Source organism: Salvelinus sp. IW2-2015, linkage group LG17, assembly GCF_002910315.2.
Source record: "Salvelinus sp. IW2-2015 linkage group LG17, ASM291031v2, whole genome shotgun sequence".
Classification (NCBI taxonomy): Eukaryota; Metazoa; Chordata; class Actinopteri; order Salmoniformes; family Salmonidae; genus Salvelinus; species Salvelinus sp. IW2-2015.
In genome coordinates this window covers 31,309,287-31,326,405 of record NC_036857.1, presented here as the reverse complement: position 1 = coordinate 31,326,405, position 17,119 = coordinate 31,309,287, and the positions used below count along the sequence as shown (strand labels likewise).

The 17,119-nt window shown below is 47.3% G+C and overlaps 1 protein-coding gene across 3 annotated transcripts in view; it reads left to right on the top strand.

Annotated features, from left to right (window-relative positions):
• Positions 1 to 17,119, top strand: part of LOC111976759 (plexin-B1-like) — a 61,076-nt gene that overhangs the window by 23,622 nt on the left and 20,335 nt on the right. For all 3 annotated transcript variants that reach the window (XM_024005857.2, XM_070448097.1, XM_070448098.1), the window contains 23 exons: positions 4,525 to 4,602; positions 4,696 to 5,815; positions 6,719 to 6,901; positions 7,695 to 7,823; positions 8,110 to 8,210; positions 8,376 to 8,511; positions 8,603 to 8,759; positions 8,898 to 9,006; positions 9,098 to 9,200; positions 9,533 to 10,432; positions 10,927 to 11,025; positions 11,131 to 11,253; positions 12,380 to 12,473; positions 12,573 to 12,739; positions 12,821 to 12,972; positions 13,067 to 13,172; positions 13,281 to 13,417; positions 13,587 to 13,760; positions 13,843 to 13,987; positions 14,204 to 14,446; positions 14,569 to 14,745; positions 14,938 to 15,086; positions 15,206 to 15,306. In XM_024005857.2, the coding sequence (XP_023861625.1) occupies positions 4,706 to 5,815; positions 6,719 to 6,901; positions 7,695 to 7,823; positions 8,110 to 8,210; positions 8,376 to 8,511; positions 8,603 to 8,759; positions 8,898 to 9,006; positions 9,098 to 9,200; positions 9,533 to 10,432; positions 10,927 to 11,025; positions 11,131 to 11,253; positions 12,380 to 12,473; positions 12,573 to 12,739; positions 12,821 to 12,972; positions 13,067 to 13,172; positions 13,281 to 13,417; positions 13,587 to 13,760; positions 13,843 to 13,987; positions 14,204 to 14,446; positions 14,569 to 14,745; positions 14,938 to 15,086; positions 15,206 to 15,306 (4,795 nt within the window). In that variant the 5' untranslated portion in view covers positions 4,525 to 4,602; positions 4,696 to 4,705. The remainder of the gene's footprint in view (positions 1 to 4,524; positions 4,603 to 4,695; positions 5,816 to 6,718; positions 6,902 to 7,694; positions 7,824 to 8,109; positions 8,211 to 8,375; positions 8,512 to 8,602; positions 8,760 to 8,897; positions 9,007 to 9,097; positions 9,201 to 9,532; positions 10,433 to 10,926; positions 11,026 to 11,130; positions 11,254 to 12,379; positions 12,474 to 12,572; positions 12,740 to 12,820; positions 12,973 to 13,066; positions 13,173 to 13,280; positions 13,418 to 13,586; positions 13,761 to 13,842; positions 13,988 to 14,203; positions 14,447 to 14,568; positions 14,746 to 14,937; positions 15,087 to 15,205; positions 15,307 to 17,119) is intronic.

Below are 17,119 nucleotides of genomic sequence, written 5' to 3'. Positions count from 1 at the left end.
TTGTTAATGGAGTAGGACAGAAAAGACACACTGTGTGTAACGGCGCTGGCCTCACAAGAGCCCCTCTATGAGACTGCCAGGGGGAACACCAGTTCAGTCAGCACAGCATTTAAGAGGACCAATCCCAGCTCTTGCTGGGTGATGCTCAGGGGAAAAAGCAGGCATAAATAAATAAGGGAGGGAAAATAAACTCAAATTTTTTCAGATTTCAAAATGCAGTCATGGAAAAGCTTCACTGTTTTTCTGACTTGATTTACTCTGCAATGATGGTGATTTAAATGTGTACTAATGACAGCTTCACCAGATTGACCCTCTGAAACGGTCTACAGTGATGAACATCACTCTATCCAAAGCACAATTCCTTGGAAATCGGCTAATGTAGACCTAGACTGTATGTCTAGTTGGACAGTAAAGTTGTACAAGCCCAACCTGGCATGATACTAAGCAGAGATGTGCATGTTTCTACATGGAAAATAGAAATGTGCCGAGCTGACTGGCGTATGTCTACTCAGACTACTTAAGGGCCTATTATAAGTGCTTCATAAATATGATTATTACAATACCACATCAGTCATTGAGGCCTATATTGCCCAGATAAGCTAAAGCTTCTCCATTTTCCATTCCCCAGTAGTGGAGTGTTTTGTTAGGGTATACGCTCCTCCACACTGCTCAAGGCCAGAGCTTGGGAGAAGCCCTCCCTGCCAAGCATTCAGAAAATGCTTGGTATTCTGATAGGTGACTGTGATACCAGTCCCTGAAGGAAGAGGAGAGTGAGTAGTGCAGTGTATCTATGTTCTTATAGGCTTACATGGGGCTCTGCTGTTGCCTATGTGTTCTTATGAAGAGCTAAGAGCTTCTGGTTCATTTAGTCAGGGGGTCAAAGCCTAGTTGGGATCAGCAAAAAATCAGCAAAAAATTATACTATTTTTCAAATGAAACAAAATACCTCTGCTCTTGTTAAATCTTTTTGAATCGTTTTTAAGATGAGGCTTGTTATTTTCTGTCCATCTCTGTAGATTCTGAGATTACAAAGGGTCGGTAGAAACAAATAGCTTTTGCCTGCACGGCACGTTGGAAATAATTCCTACTGGTGGACCTTTTTGGTTTCGATTATACTATTTTCTTGTCAAGTCAGGGGAATAATTCAGTGCAGCATTAGGGAGCGTTTCTTACCATGACCTCTATTCTTAAATGATAATACCAAGCACCTAACCATGAATTATTTTGTCAGGGAGTGTGAGTGGTTGTACAGTTTCTACTAATTCAAATGCCTATGAGTTGACGCTAGACTTCAGCTCTCCTTTTCATCCAACCACGAGACGTCGTCAAGACAACCACAAATGACAAAGGGCTTTCTCAGTCTATTCAGCGATATGAAAGAGAGGCTGTTTTGTGTGATGGAGATGTGATAGCACATGCAGTGGGTGGTAATGTATGCAGCCAGGGCACAAACACATGAATAAGCATGTTTCGCCACCGCTTCAGCCTCCTGTGATGCCAACACAAAGACATGCATTATCAATATCCTATTGACGTGACACTAAAAGCACCATATGGTCTGAATAAAACATATTGACGCAATCACAACAATCCTTAATCGCACGTTTCTGTTGTAGCTACTTCGGCTCGACAGAACCGAACCGCTAAATGCCATTTATAACTCACTTGGCAAAAGTCTGTGGCACAGAAACGGGAAAAGAGTGTAAAAAGAAATCAAGCTAGAAATAGAGGAAGAGATTTGAGTTTTGCCTTTGTTATTTTCTGCGTTCACACGCTCTTCCTGTGTTCAGATTCTGCTGACATCAATCCCAGAGGAATCCCCAGTCCAGTAGTTTTGTCTGTAATTTAGTTGGAGCAGTTGGATTATGTCCTGGTCCTGTACCCACAGCAGTCAGCAGAACCTGACCACCAGACACTTACTGGCCTCTCTTCCTCCCATCATTCACTACCATTCTTCTGAAGGGTCCTTATTTTACAGTAGTGTGGGTTTGAAATGTGTAATTTGATCCAATCTTAATTCACCATATACGTAAGTTTTACACACTACTATATATAAGTATGATATAGCCTATGTATGAATACATAATCGTCAACCCCTCCAGAAACCCTTGGAAAGCATTTCAGATGCTTCCATCCATCATTCTTGCAGAATGCTGTCTCTTTACTGTGCCTACAACAGACTTCCATGCTGTATCTATCTTGCGTCACACATGTTGTTTGGGTTGATTTCAGACTCTCCTGTCAACTGTACTAAGTTCTTCTGCACCTTGCTTCCCGCTGACAAACCACCTTCAGAAAGGTCTAGGCCTATGTGAAGGGTCCCGTTATAAGCCAGACTGTGTGAAGCTCTTTTTACAAGGAAGTGTCTTTATTCTCCACCCGGTCAGAGAAGCCACTTGGTCAGAGAGGACTGAAAGGGACACTATTCCCACCAACGGCTACACACAGACTCCCTTTTCAACACCGGGGACATTTTTTAAAAGAGGGGAAGAGAGACCCTCTGTGCATTTGTTAGTGGTTTGCTATAGACCTAAAGAAGTGGACGGAACTGGCAGAGGGCCGACGTGTGTGTGTGTGTGTGTGTGTGTGTGTGTGTGTGTGTGTGTACATCCGCCTTTGATATTAGCTTGTTAACATTTTCTTTGTCTACAAACATTTTCTATTCTATACTGTAGAAATCACATCTGTGACTGGCCGCGACTGTTTTTATTCACTACAGAAATACCCTCAAAGTCTGACGATCACACCCTATGCTGTGACATTTTATGTGTTGTAAAACAGAACATCTATGTGTAAGATTAACTGTACTGTAGTTGGATTCTGCCTCGTAGTCATAAAACGATGAACTATGGTGGCTGTGTGTTCCCTGGAGCCTGTCATAACTCAAGCAGACGGGTACAGTACCATTTGGCTGTGTTCCAGAGGGGGAGATGCCAGGAGCAGCAGAACAATGTCAGGCCTCCGAGCCTAAGGCCGTCTCTCATTCAGACGCCGCATGAAGAATCGCACCCTTGTCTTTTTGGAGGGATTCGCTGTTGACCTCACATTTTTATGGGGTCTTAGCGTTCAGACCCCTGTCACGGATCATTAAGAGTTGAACGTCAAACGTGCACAGCAACCACTTTCAATGATTGATAAACATAGAGGGGAGTCTCGTGGAGCTCAGCGGACTTGGCTGTAGTGTAGTGGGATTGTAAAGCCCCGATCAGACCTCAGTGATGCTGACAGGCTAATAGCCTAGCAGTAGTTATTTATAGGTTCCTTGGACTGCACCAGGGCAGAGCCATGCATTCCAGACACGGCCAATGAACTCTGGAGATTGTTGGCTCTGCATGCCCCCTCTCCTCCCAAGTTATTGTTTTTATCATTACAACCACTACACTTTACAGTAGTAGCAGCAGTAGTAACAAAGTGCTACATTACTAATTACAATTTGGGTATTTGGCAGACTCTACTTTTCCAGAAGTACTTACATTCAGCTGAATCATCTTGTGAAAGGTCACTACAGCCATGATCAGGAAGGGGAAACGTGATGGATGTACAAGAAATAATTGAAAATGAGGCTACTTTTTTTTGTTTTTTTTTATGTAGAAAAGGAATTACTATCGGTTTCCCAGTCCTATACTGCTGCTCCAGTTACTAAGGAAGTTCCCATGACGATTGGTCCCCATGCACTATAAATATTGACAATGGGATGTCAGCCGTTCAAAGAGCTGGTGAGGACTGCAGACCAGTAGCATGGCTGTTCTCCATTGTTTCCAGGCCTCACAGTGCAGCTGTGTATCACAGGCCAATCGGTCTAGACTGAGACTGAGCATCAAGGACAACAGTGACAGCAATAGAGGCCCACAAATAGACATGTTGTGGATAGTGCTAATGGCTCTAGAAAGTGTCTTATTCCCCCATACTATTCTTATCTCTCAAAGCACCCCTATTCTGGACATAGGTTTGACTCAATAAAACATGATGCACATGGAATAATGCATGTATTTTTCATGGACTACCCTGTGGCAGTGGGCCTGGAAGTTACCGTCCAAGAAGTGACAGACCTCTTATCCCTCCATGAATAAGTAAAGAGGGGTCTGACTGAATCACTTACTGTATCAGAGCAGCACACCAGACGCACCTGCTCCAGGACCACCAACTAGGGCTCTCTTCACCCTCTTATGCCCCATCCTCTTGTCACTGGCTACAGTCACGTACTGTAGGACTACTGCACTTAGCCATTCTTGACCTCTCACCAGGGTGGAGGGTGAGGACGGGGAAGAGCTGCTCAATTATTAAAGGGGTTGCAGCTGTAATAGAGGACTCCCACTGGCCAATTGATTCGCTGGGGTAGTGAGGTGACGAGTGACAAGTGTCCTAAATGGAGAATGCGCAACATCGCTTTAAGGCTCATGTGATGTAGAAAAGTGGCGGGGTGGCAGATTCTAGAACATGATCCAACCAATGTTGTAACTCCTGATGGATTATTGGCTAACATTAGACTTGCAATAATACTTCCATATTTTATTTTCTCTACAGGTGTAGTGAACAATAATGGGTTATGTTTGCGGATGATCAAGAGGAGACTGGCGTCTTGAGCTTATCGTCGGACACATGGTTAGACATATTGTATAGATATCTATTAATACTGTAAGTATTTGTATAGCAAACTTGATGTTCAGCGTTTTTTTACTATTCTTGTGTTTGCAGAATATTTGCCATGCCACTTGGGATGGCTCTGATCTCAGCCCTGCTCATCCTCCTACTGATCACCACCTCATACTCCCTCGCTGTCCGCACTTATCCACGCTTCTCCAGAAATGACACTTCTTTTGAGCACCTGGTCCTGCACCCGGACCCCTCTGTGGGCACGGTTTATGTGGGGGCCAGGGACCACCTATTCCAACTGGATGGGCTAGACGGCCTGCGTCTGGAGCATGAGGAGAGGACCGGCCCTGTGACTGATAGTAAGGAGTGTCTTCCCCCTGTCACCGAGGCCAACTGCCCCCAGGCCCGGCACACCTCCAACCACAACAAGCTGCTCCTAGTGGACCCCTCAGCCATGGAGCTCATCACCTGTGGTAACGTCCACCAGGGCACCTGCCAGAAGCGCAGCCTGACCTCTGTGAAGGAGGTCCTGTTCTCCACAGAGAGGCCGGTGGATACCCAGTACGTGGCGGCCAACGACCCGGAGGTGTCCACAGTGGGGCTGGTGGTGGGGCCCCGAGGCGGGGAGCGGGCCGTGCTCTACGTGGGGCGTGGTTACACAAGCAGCCATCCGCCCATCTCCACACGCCATCTGGCCCACGAGCCTGTGTTCTCTTACGAGGAGACGGCCAAGCTGGCCGTGGCGGGAAGGCTCTCGGAGTACGACCACCATTTTGTAGCRGCRTTCGCTCGSCGTGGGCATGTGTACTTCTTYTTCTATCGRCGTGACATTAAGGCTGTGTCGCGGGAATACCGTACGTATGCTGCCCGCGTGTGTCTGGATGACACCTCCTACTATTCCTATGTAGAGGTACCCCTGGTGTGTCACTCCTCCTCTACCTCCTCCCCAGAGAGGAACTACAACCTCCTCCAGGCAGCCCAGGTGGGTCAGGGGGGTGGCAGAGAGGGGGACACCCTGCTGGGGGTGTTCTCCACCCGGGTCAGCTCTTCCAACGGGCCCTCCGAGGACTCCGCTCTGTGTGTGTTCCCTCTGGACGAGCTGGACAGACTCATCGACTCCACACGAGACCTGTGCTACACACTGGATGGCCATGTGAAGGGAGTAGGCGAGGTGGCCTACATAGAGTATGAGGTCAAGTCCAGCTGTGCCAACTTACCTACGGTAAGGTGTTCGGAGGAGCAGCTGTTGTAACAATACATGCACCTTTCACATGAGTCCTCTGCTTCATTGGAATTAAACACATTTCAATGTAGGTTTCCTCTGCTCAATGCCAAGCATTTGCCCTATTTTTCTTCCTAACGTCAGACTACTACCAATGGAATGCCTTATCTAGTTAAATCCTACTTATTCTCTGCCTTCGCTGCTGTAATGGCTTATTGGCTTCAGCAGTCTGGAAGAGGAGTAGATCCAGCCTCAGCTCAGAGCAGCCGTAGAGAGAGGAAGGCCTGTGATTCATGAAAGGCCTTAATGAGCACTGTGCCAAAGAGCCAAGAGATCCCTGAAGCCTGGGAGGGAAGTAGCCCTGCAGGCCTACGACCCCGGGGTGACCTGGAGCCCCGGCGCTCGTCAGGCCTGCCTGCCCTGCAGCCACGAGCGGTTTAATGGGATCGTTAGGATCAATAAAACTAACTGTCCCGACTCAGCTATCAGACTGGTAAATGAAGGCTGACACGGATGGGGAAGAGCCCTTTGAAGTCCAACGAGACTGACAGATGGATTGGAACGCATAGTTAATTTGGTAAACAATTTGCTTTAAAGTAAACAAGCCCTGTAACAAAAGACTTTCCAATTGACTGGAGTTGGGCTGAAGACTTATTGGTAGGCTTTAAGGGGTTACGCAAAAGCAAAGGCACAAGATTGCATTCTTAGTATGCTTCCCATCTAGTATAATATTTCATCCTCTTATAAAAACTAAGAAGATTGGTTGGATTGTGAAAGACCTGTAAATGAAATATTACTGAATGAAAGTTATACTGTTGGACTTAAAATGAATAACCATGTTCCTGTGATAATGTGAATGGAACGTTCTGAGAGATGTGTTTTTGTTTGTTCTCTGTGTTCCAGAACACCCTAAAGGCTTATCCCTGTGGCTCTGACCACACCCCCAGTCCAATGGCCAGCAGGGTACCCATGGAAGCTGAGGCAGTATTGGACAGCCCATCTGCCCGTCTCACTGCTGTGGCTGTCGGTATGAGTGCTGGGCACACCATTGCCTTTTTAGGAGACTCTAAAGGGAATTTGCACAAGGTATGCCAAGTTACAGTAGGTCATGATGCATTTTTTTAATAGTAATAATAATAGTTAATAGTTGAGATCTAGATCAAGATAGCAGTGTTTCAGACGTACTTCTACTCTGGACGTCGTCTGGTAGCCTTGTTAAAGCTGTGGTCCGAGCCAGTGGGAGAGACCTTCTCAGACAGAACAGAGGGCTTTGAGGTGCCTGATCAAAGCTCCCTTAGTATGCAGCTGACTGAAGTTACCCATTATAAAGGGATTATCTCATCACTGCACACCAAATTCCACAACCACCATTCATACACACAAGTGCACATGCATGCGTGAACACACACACACAATGTGGATACAACATGCAGGTTTCTAAATCGAGTGTCTTATTTTGTCAGCTCGCTAAGATGTGCTGACAGAAACTGCACTTGACAAGCCATTTGATTCCTGCTTACAGCGCTGAGATCACTGCACAGGCTTATGGAGTCTGACATAAAAATCTATGCTAATCTCATTAAACTCAGGTAACTTGAGAGTTTGAGGGCTCATGAATCACTTAGGCAAAGGTGTCTCGGTATCCTCCAGATTAGATTTACTGACTGCCAATCAAATTAACTGTTCTCTTCACAATATGATCCTGCAGACAGTACAAATGCACCTTCAATTTGCTTTTAGACACATTCTAGCCAAGACTTCTTTAGCCTTTTCAATTCTCTTTTTCTGTTTTTATATGTACTGTATGTGCTGAGTTCTATAACCTTCACACTTGGAAATGGTTGATGGTTTCTGACCATAACCATCTGCTTCTCTCCAGGTGTTCCTAGGCTCTGGAGGCAGGGTGGAGATGTACTCCTCCGTGCTCATCCAGCCCAACTCGCCCGTCAGCAGTGACCTCCTGCTGGACCAGACGGAGACGCACATCTACGTCATGACCGGCGCAATGGTTAGTCTGAGTGAACAACACAGCTCAAACACATCATCGCTAGCTAGCTGCTTGACTCCCCTAATACAGTCTAGGGTCTTCAGCTGGTGCAGGAATGCAGTGAAGAGGATCACGAGTAGGTACTGTACAGGTGTGTTTTGCATTTTTGACCATGCAGTTCACTGATAGTAGTTCAGGGCAAGGGCTATGAAAAAATATATAATTGATCGAACACAATTATAGCACCTCTACGGTTTCGTTGTATAGTACAGCTGTTTTTAAGAAGAAGGTGTGGGTAACCTTTCAGGTGGAGAAGCGACCGGTGGCAGAGTGTGGAGATCACCTGGACTGTCAGTCCTGTCTTTCAGCCCGAGACCCTTACTGTGGCTGGTGTGTTCTGGAGGGCAGGTGAGGAAGCACCAACTGACTATTCTATAACAAAGAAAATTTAAGTTAAGAGCTCGAAAATATAGGAAGAGCAAAGGCAAATGTCAACATTAACGAATGATCACCTTCCCCATTTCTCACTTGTTCCTCTCCTGTGCTCAACCCCACTTCCCCCTGTGATGGCAGGTGTGGCCAGCGTTCACAGTGCGGTCGGGGGGCTCTGCAGGGCCAGTGGCTGTGGAGCTTTGACCACCAGCAGCAGCAGTGTCTCGGTATCCAATCCCTGAGCCTGTATAACATCAGCCGTGGAGAGGAGACAGACGTAAGACATGAGAGGAYGGGGAGATGCAGTACTTGTTTCGAGTTTGAAAGAAAAAATAAATGTATGTGTTTCTCTCTCTTCTCTCTCGAAGATTGCTGTGTCAGTGAAGGGGTTGCCCAGTCTAGTGCAAGGCGAAGAATACAGCTGTTTCTACCAGGATGTGGAACGTCTGGCCACCGTCACAGACACTGGTGTGACCTGCTCTACTCCCGACGCCAGCAGGTTGCCTCCCATTGGCCAGGGAGAAGGTGAGTGACATCTGTGCGAGTCCAATTTGACACTACAAAGCAGAATGATTCCTCTCTCTTTCTTAATGATCACCAAAGCTAACTATCCTTTTGGAGGGTACTGTAATTTAGGGATGTTCTGACTTCTCTCCTGCTCAGACTCAGTCACCATCCCCCTGTCCCTTCGCTTTCTCAATGTGACTGTGGCTGCTCGGGAGTTCACCTTCTTTGACTGTGGTGTGGTCCAACAGCTCTCTGGACTCATGCCGTGAGTTAAAAGGCTGACATATCTAGCCACAATGCAGTTGTATATCTCCCCTTGTTAACCTCTCAGTCTCTCGTCTTCTCTCTGTTTTCAGGTGCAGAGGGTGTGTGAGCAGTCGTTGGGGCTGTAACTGGTGTATTCACCAGCACATGTGCACCAATAAAATCTGTGAGGGAGTCACAATTTACAACAAACACGTAAGTCTACCTGCAGGTTATCAGGCAGTGCAGTCACAGGACTGCTAGCTGGTACAAACTATATATACTAACCAGTGTATTCAGGTTTGCTTTGTAGTGAAACTGGTATCTGCACCCTAGGTAACTGTTAGTTTGTACGTGTCCTGTCTATTTATGTTTTGTCATGTTCCATTGTCTTTGTTTTAAATTTGTACTTTTTTTTAGTAAACAGTTAGTTTTTTTTGTGATTTCAGTCTTTATGTATTTATTTGCATATATTTCTTGCTATTCCTCTTGTTTTACCATCGTCTCCCCCCTCTCCCCCTCTCTGCTCATTGTGTTACCATCTCAAGTTCAAACCAACATTCACTCCCCCAGCAACCAAACAATCTGACACTCTAACTCCAACTCTCCTGGCTGCCCCAACACTCCCAACCACAGGGACATCTATTAGGACCACTCCCCCAGTCCCGGCCAGCACACCTGTGCCCCCATCCACCACACCCACCACCCCCGAGCCAACCGCAGTCCCCACCACCCACTCACCAACCATTGCCACCACCACACCCTCAACCACACTGGCCACTCAGGCTACCACTGCAACACTAGAGGTGACAACCAGTCTGCAGGCAGGGACAAAGACCACCGCTGGAGAGACCTCAGTGGATGGAGATGGGAGCCTCCCCAGGACTACTGCTGGAACAGGGGAGACGGAGCAGACAACAGTCACTAGGGTTGAGCTGCTAGACTGGCCCGAGTCTCCAGAAACTGTGGCTCCTAGTAGTACAAATGGACTCACCGACACTGACCACACTGTGCCGGAGCCCTCTGACACCACCTCAACCACTGCTAGTGGTGTCCCCCTGTTAATGGACCTGCCCACTGGCTCTGACGGGGATAAAGTCCCCCTGTTAATGGACCTGCCCACTGGCTCTGAAGGGGATGAAGTCCCCCTGTTAATGGACCTGCCCACTGGCTCTGACCGGGATGAAGTCCCCCTGTTAATGGACCTGCCCACTGGCTCTGACGGGGAGGAAGTCCGCCTGGCCCCCTCTGAAGGTACAGACTCACCTCCCTGGACAAAGGAATGGGAGAAGGGAGAGACAGAGATAGAGATGGACCCTCCAACATCCTCTGCCACAGTGCCCTCTGGAGATGATGACCCAAACCAGCCCTCTCAATCATTTACCCTCACACCTGACCCTGACTCTTCAGCAGACTACCAGTCTGACTCCTCTGAAATTGATCTGCCGGTGAGTGGGGTCTTTCAGTGGCAGTCTAGCTGATGCACCCAGTACAACACATGCACTGAATCGGATAAGTGCAGTTGCATCGTGTAAAATAGGTTACTCTTAATTTGATCCGAAATTCCTACCCTCTTATTTATGTCTGATGTGTGCAAACATTGCATCGCCATTACGTTTTGTTTTGAGTGTCATTGGAGTGGTCAACTGTCAGTACTTTGGAGATCAAACCATCAAAAATGGCTGTCTTCAGTTTGAACTAAACCTGCTGTTTTTTGTTTTACGCTTTGTCAGTGTTTTTGTTCTTCACTTTAGTCGCATATAATAAACTTTTAGACTGTAGAGCTACATTTGTGTGGGATTTGCTGAATTGTTCACACAGTCAGTCCAGTTTAATGATTTGAAATTGGTGAGACCTCACCTGAAAAATGTAAGCTGGTGTATTGTTTGTCATATGTCCCATGTGTGTATGTCCTGTAACGTATGTCTTATAATATGAGCAGGACTGCCCGTGTGTGGAGAAGGTCCAGGGCTCCTCTCTCGTTCCTGTTAATGTGGAGCGGAAGATCACTCTGGTTGTACACCATCTTCACCTCTTCCAGGTGTGTGAGGAATGCTTGCAAAACCAAAATGGTTTACTTTACCCAAGATGCGTGGTGTGTAAAACGTGGCCTATGTGTCTTATATCGGTGTGTGTGTGTGTTCAGGATGAGGATCTGGACTATGAGTGTGTGCTGACCATCGAAGGGCGGTCAGTGGTGGTGGACGCGTACGTGGAGCCAGACGACACCCAGCCCTCTCTCTACTTCATCACCTGCCAGCTACACCAGGTCAGTCGTCATACATTATCAGCCTATGTGGTATTGCAACAGTGCTGTTCATTTGAACAGCGTTTGTCTGCATGTTGTTTCATGTTTTTTTTGAAGAGTGATATTTCAACTATAGCGCTGTGGGAAAGTATTTGCTCGCTTTAAAATCTTCTCAACTTTTGCATATTTTTTTTTTATACTGAATGTTATCATCTTCAACCAAAACCTAATATTATATAAAGGGAACCTGAGTGAACAAATAACAATTACATACATATTTCATAAACAGTTATGCAACACCCAATACCTTTTTGTGAAAAAGTAATTGCCCCATACACTCAATAACTGGGTGTGCCACCTTCAGCTGCAATGACTCCAACCAAACGCTTCCTGTAGTTGTTGATCAGTCACTGTGGAGGAATTTTGGCCCACTCTTGCATGCAGAACTGCTTTAACTCAGCGACATTTGTGGGTTTTCAAGCGTGAACTCCTCGTTTCAAGTCCTGTCACATCTCAATTGGGATTAGGTCTGGACTTTGTCTAGGCCATTCCAAAACTTAAAATGTGTTGCTTTTTAGCCATTTTCATGTAGACTTGATTGTGTTTTCGATCATTGTCTTGCTGCATGACCCAGCTGTGCTTCAGCTCACAGACGGATGGCCTGACATTCTCCTGTAAAATTCTCCGATACAGTGCAGAATGCAAGGTTCCTTCTATTAAGGCAAGTCGTCCAGGTCCTGAGGCAGCGAAGCATCCCCAAACCATCATACTACCACCACCATGCTTGACCGGTGGTATAAGGTTCTTGCTGTAGAATGCAATGTTTGGTTTCCGCCAGGCATGAGGGAACCCATGTCGTCTAAAAAMTTATACTTTTCACTGCCCTGTCTTTAGAACATTCTTCCAAGAGTCTTGATCATCCAGGTGCTTTTTTGGCAAACTTGAATCCAATTATGATTTTTTTTTTGTAAATTCAGGTTCCCTTTACCTAATATTAGGTTTTGGTTTTAGATCTGATAACGTTCAGTATCAAAAATCGAGAAAATCAGAAAGTGGGCAAGTACCTTTTCTTTTTTTCACGGCACTGTATGTGGGCAGCTGTGATTGCGGTCACTGCTAAGACTACTTTATTTCTGTCATGTTGCAGTACGCCTATACTGCCTTTGTGGAGGAGTACAATGCCGTGATCAATGTGAGGAGGAGAAACACCTTTCAGATTGATAGTGCGGACGACCTTCATGGTAGGTTATACAAGAGAGCTACTGATATGGATCTCGTTGAGATGATCTCTTCTTCAGATTATGCCGTGTAGTTGACTCCAGGTATCCTCTCTGTTCCAGTGACGTTGTTTAACTGCTCTGTGGGCCGGTCAGACTGCAGCCGGTGTCGTACGGCTGATCAGAAGTACGGCTGTGCGTGGTGCGGGGGAGCTCGCTCCAAATGCAGTTACCGGGACTCCTGCGCTGGCGAGATCAAGCAGTCCTGCCCAGCACCCGTCATCCACTTAGTGAGTCCTTTTTTTGGTTGACGTGTCTTCAGACAGTGACATGGACTCGTTTTTTAACTTCTCCGTGACTGTGTGTTGCAGATGGAGCCCATCTCTGGACCAGTAGAAGGTGGTACTGTGGTGACCATCTCAGGCTCCAATCTTGGACAGAAAGCTGAAGACATCCAGAACTCTGTCACTATAGCTGGTGTCCCCTGCACGGTCATCAACAGCAGATATGAGATCTCCTCAAGGTAATGTTCTTCTCGTGCAACAACGTTTATTTGCATCTTCTGCAGCTCTAGTTGTATCTGCATTGAGTAAGAACCTGCGGTAATTCTCTTGTAGGATTGTGTGTGAGACCACAGCCAGTGGGGGAGAGAAGAGTGGTCAGGCCTCAGTCGAGGTGAGAGGAGGAGGGCTTGGACTCTCCAGTCAAAGGTTCAGCTTCCAGGTATCTATAACAGACATTATTATACTCTACTAAAATCTTGCTCTAGCCAAATGGACACTTTCCCTCAGTCTGATAATGTATGCTTAATGCCCTTCCTCTTGTCCTCAGGACCCGGCTCTGATTGGGATAGCCCCTCAGAAGGGGCCCAAGGCTGGGGGCTCAGCATTGACCATAATGGGCCAGAGCCTGAAGACTGGACACCCCAGTGAGGTCAGCGTGCTTATTGGAGGAGTCTCATGCCTCATGTAAGTCTCTTACGCATCTGTTACATTCAAAGTCACCAGATCAACCACTGTAAAGCAAGTGGAGTCAGCACTGCATATGAGAATTCATACATCATTTGGGAATTTCCTTAAAGTCCTGTAATTTGCTGTAGCAGTAGTTGTGATATCTTGTTAAATTAATTCTTTTTAGCTCTGAGGTCGTGGATGACCAGATTACATGTATGACAGGGGGCAGCAACAGAACTGGAGAGCATGGAATCACAGTCCGGTTTGGTAGAGCAGAACGCCATCTACAGGGAGCCATCTATCATTACACCTCAGACCCTAACATAACCATGGCTGCACCCTCAAAAAGCTTCCTCAGGTGGGTGTCACAATGTCACTCGCAATGAATTGTCATATGTGTTTATTCATGTAATAAATGATTCTTCTCTCTGTGTGTCCAGTGGTGGAAGAATGATCCGTGTGTCTGGGCAAAACCTAGATGTAGTGCAGGTGCCCCGAATCCGGGTGACCCTTAGTCCTCTGGAGTCCCTTTCTCCGAGGAAGAAGAGGAGGACGAGGAGGAGCAGCAGAGATGGAGAGAGTAGAGTGAGACGCACATGGCTTATTTATTATTATTCTATTCAACTGAAATGTATGTTGAGTCCTCTAACATGGTGTTCAGATGTCTACTGCCTTAGTTGGGGGATAGGCTCTCTTTTCTTTGATCAAGTAGTGTGACGTATCACCTTTTTAAAGGTAAAGTTGAGAATCAATCACTGCTATTGCTTTCTATAAATACGCCTCTCATCTCTTGCTCTCCAGTTTGAGACAAGTTGCGCCGTGAGCAGCCCCTCTCTGATGCTGTGCCCTACGCCTGCCGTGGGGACAGAGGCCCACCATGCTCGGGTCAAGGTGGACTTCCTACTGGATAACCTGCACTTTGACTTCAACTCTGTGGGCAGTGGGGCTTTCAGCTACGAGCTCAACCCCAGGCTGTACCCACTGAACCAGAATGACCCCAGCAAACCCTACCACCACAAACCTGGCAGCATCATCTCTGTGGAGGTCTCTGTTACATCTCATTTCTGATACCATAACAGTTTCTCCAACAGTTTTTCAGAACCTGCGAGTGTTGTCTGTTTCCTGTCCAGTTGGCTTTCTCCAATATCATTATTGTTATGATCTAGGGGGAGAACCTGGACCTGGCCATCTTTAAGGAGGAGGTGGTGGCTCTGATTGGGGAAGGGGTATGCTCTGTGAAAACCTTGACCCATAACCACCTCTACTGTGAGCCTCCATCCCAGCAGCCCTCTGTGATGGCCAGCAAGAAGCAGGAGGGCATGGATTCTCTCCCCGAGTTCACTGTACGTCTTCACTCCTTGCGTCACCACAATTGGAAATCAAAGAGGGCACATGTCTTTTGTGAATAAGTTTTGTCACATCTGTGTAATTCTGAATATTATTTAGTTGTGGTGGTTGTAGGGATGACAAGTGTAAAACACTTCAACGTTGAATCTAATCCTTCCACTCTAAAATCAATTGCTGTCTTGTCCCAGGTCCAGATGGGGAACCTGAACTTCTCCCTGGGCAGAGTGCAGTATGACACCCAAGGCCAGTCCACCTTCCCCCTGGAGGCCCAGGTGGGCGTAGGGGTGGGGGCTTCCATCGTAGCCCTCATCGTTGTCATCATAGTGCTCATATATAGGTGGGTGCCAACAGTCACTTTACTTTGTCAAGTATACACCATTTCATCTGTTCAAAGTAATGCTTGGTACAGTATACTGGATGTGAGCGTTTCTGCCTGTCTGTATGCATCTCTGTCAGGAGGAAAAGCAAACAGGCTGTGAGGGACTACAAGAAGGTCCAGATTCAGCTGGAGAATCTGGAGACCAGTGTGAGGGACCGCTGCAAGAAAGAGTTCACAGGTGAGAGAAAGTGCCATAAGCTTCACCATAAGTTCACAAAACCGCATCTTATATCACAAAAACCTAAAGTGGCTTCAAATGTCGTACCCACAGCAACGATTAAAACATTCCCAAACCAGAAACCGTGGATTGATGGCAGCATTCGCGTGAAACTGAAAGCGCAAACTACTGCTTTTAACCAGGGCAAGGTGACCGGAAACATGACCGAATACAAACAGTGTAGCTATTCRCTCCGCAAGGCAATCAAACAAGCTAAGTCCCAGTATAGAGAAAGTAGAGTCGCAATTCAACAGCTCAGACACGAGGTATGTGGCAGGGTCTACAGTCAATCACGGATTACAAAAAGAAAACCAGCCCCGTCGCGGACCAGGATGTCTTGCTCCCAGACAGACTAAATAACTTTTTTGCTCGCTTTGAGGACAATACAGTGCCACTGACACGGCCCGCTACCAAAACCTGCGGGCTCTCCTTCACTGCAGCCAAGGTGAGTAAAACATTTTAAACTGTTTAACCCGCAAGGCTGCAGGCCCAGACGGCATTCCCAGCGCGTCCTCAGAGCATGCGCAGACCAGCTGGCTGGTGTGTTTAAGGACATATTCAATCAATCCTTATCCAGTCTCTGTTCCCCATGCTTCAAGAGGGCCACCATTGTTCCTGTTTCCAAGAAGGCTAAGGTAACTGAGCTAAACGACTACCGCCCCGTAGCACTCACTTCCGTCATCATGAAGTGCTTTGAGAGACTAGTCAAGGTCCATATCACCTCCACCCTACCTGACAGCCTAGACCCACTCCAATTTGCTTACCGACCCATAGGTCCACAGACGACGCAATCGCAACCACACTGCACACTGCCCTAACCCATCTGGACAAGAGGAATACCTATGTGAGAATGCTGTTCAACGCTACAGTCAGCATTTAACACCATAGTACCCTCCAAACTCGTCATCAAGCTCGAGACCCTGGTCTCGACCCCGCCCTGTGCAACTGGGTCCTGGACTTCCTGACGGGCCGCCCCAGGTGGTGAGGGTAGGTACAACATCTCCCCCGCTGATCCTCAACACCGGGGCCCCACAAGGGTGCGTTCTGAGCCCTCTCCTGTACTCCTGTTCACCCACGACTGCGTGGCCATGCACGCCTCCAACTCAATCATCAAGTTTGCGGACGACACTACAGTGGTAGGCTTGATTACCAACAACGACGAGACGGCCTACAGGGAGGTGAGGGCCCTCGAGTGTGGTGTCAGGAAAATAACCTCACACTCAACGTCAACAAACAAAGGAGATGATTGTGGACTTCAGGAAACAGCAGAGGGAGCACCCCCTATCCACATCGACGGGACAGTAGTGGAGAAGGTGGAAAGTTTTAAGTTCCTCGTGTACACACTCACGGACAAACTGAATTGGCCACCCACACAGACAGCGTTGTGAAGAAGGCGCAGCAGCGCCTCTTCAACATCAGGAGGCTGAAGAAATTCGGCTTGTTCACCAAAAGCATCCACAAACTTCTACAGATGCACAATCGAGAGCATCCTGTCGGGCTGTATCACGCCTGGTATGGCAACTGCTCCGCCCACACCGTAAGGCTCTCCAGAGGGTAGTGAGGTCTGCACAACGCATCACCGGGGCAAACTACCTGCCCTCCAGGACCTACACACCCGATGTCACAGGAAGGCCATAAAGATCATCAAGGACAACAACCACCCGAGCCACTGCCTGTTCACCCCACTATCATCCAGAAGGCGAGGTCAGTACGGTGCATCAAAGCAGGGACCGAGAGACTGAAAAACAGCTTCTATCTCAAGCCATCAGACTGT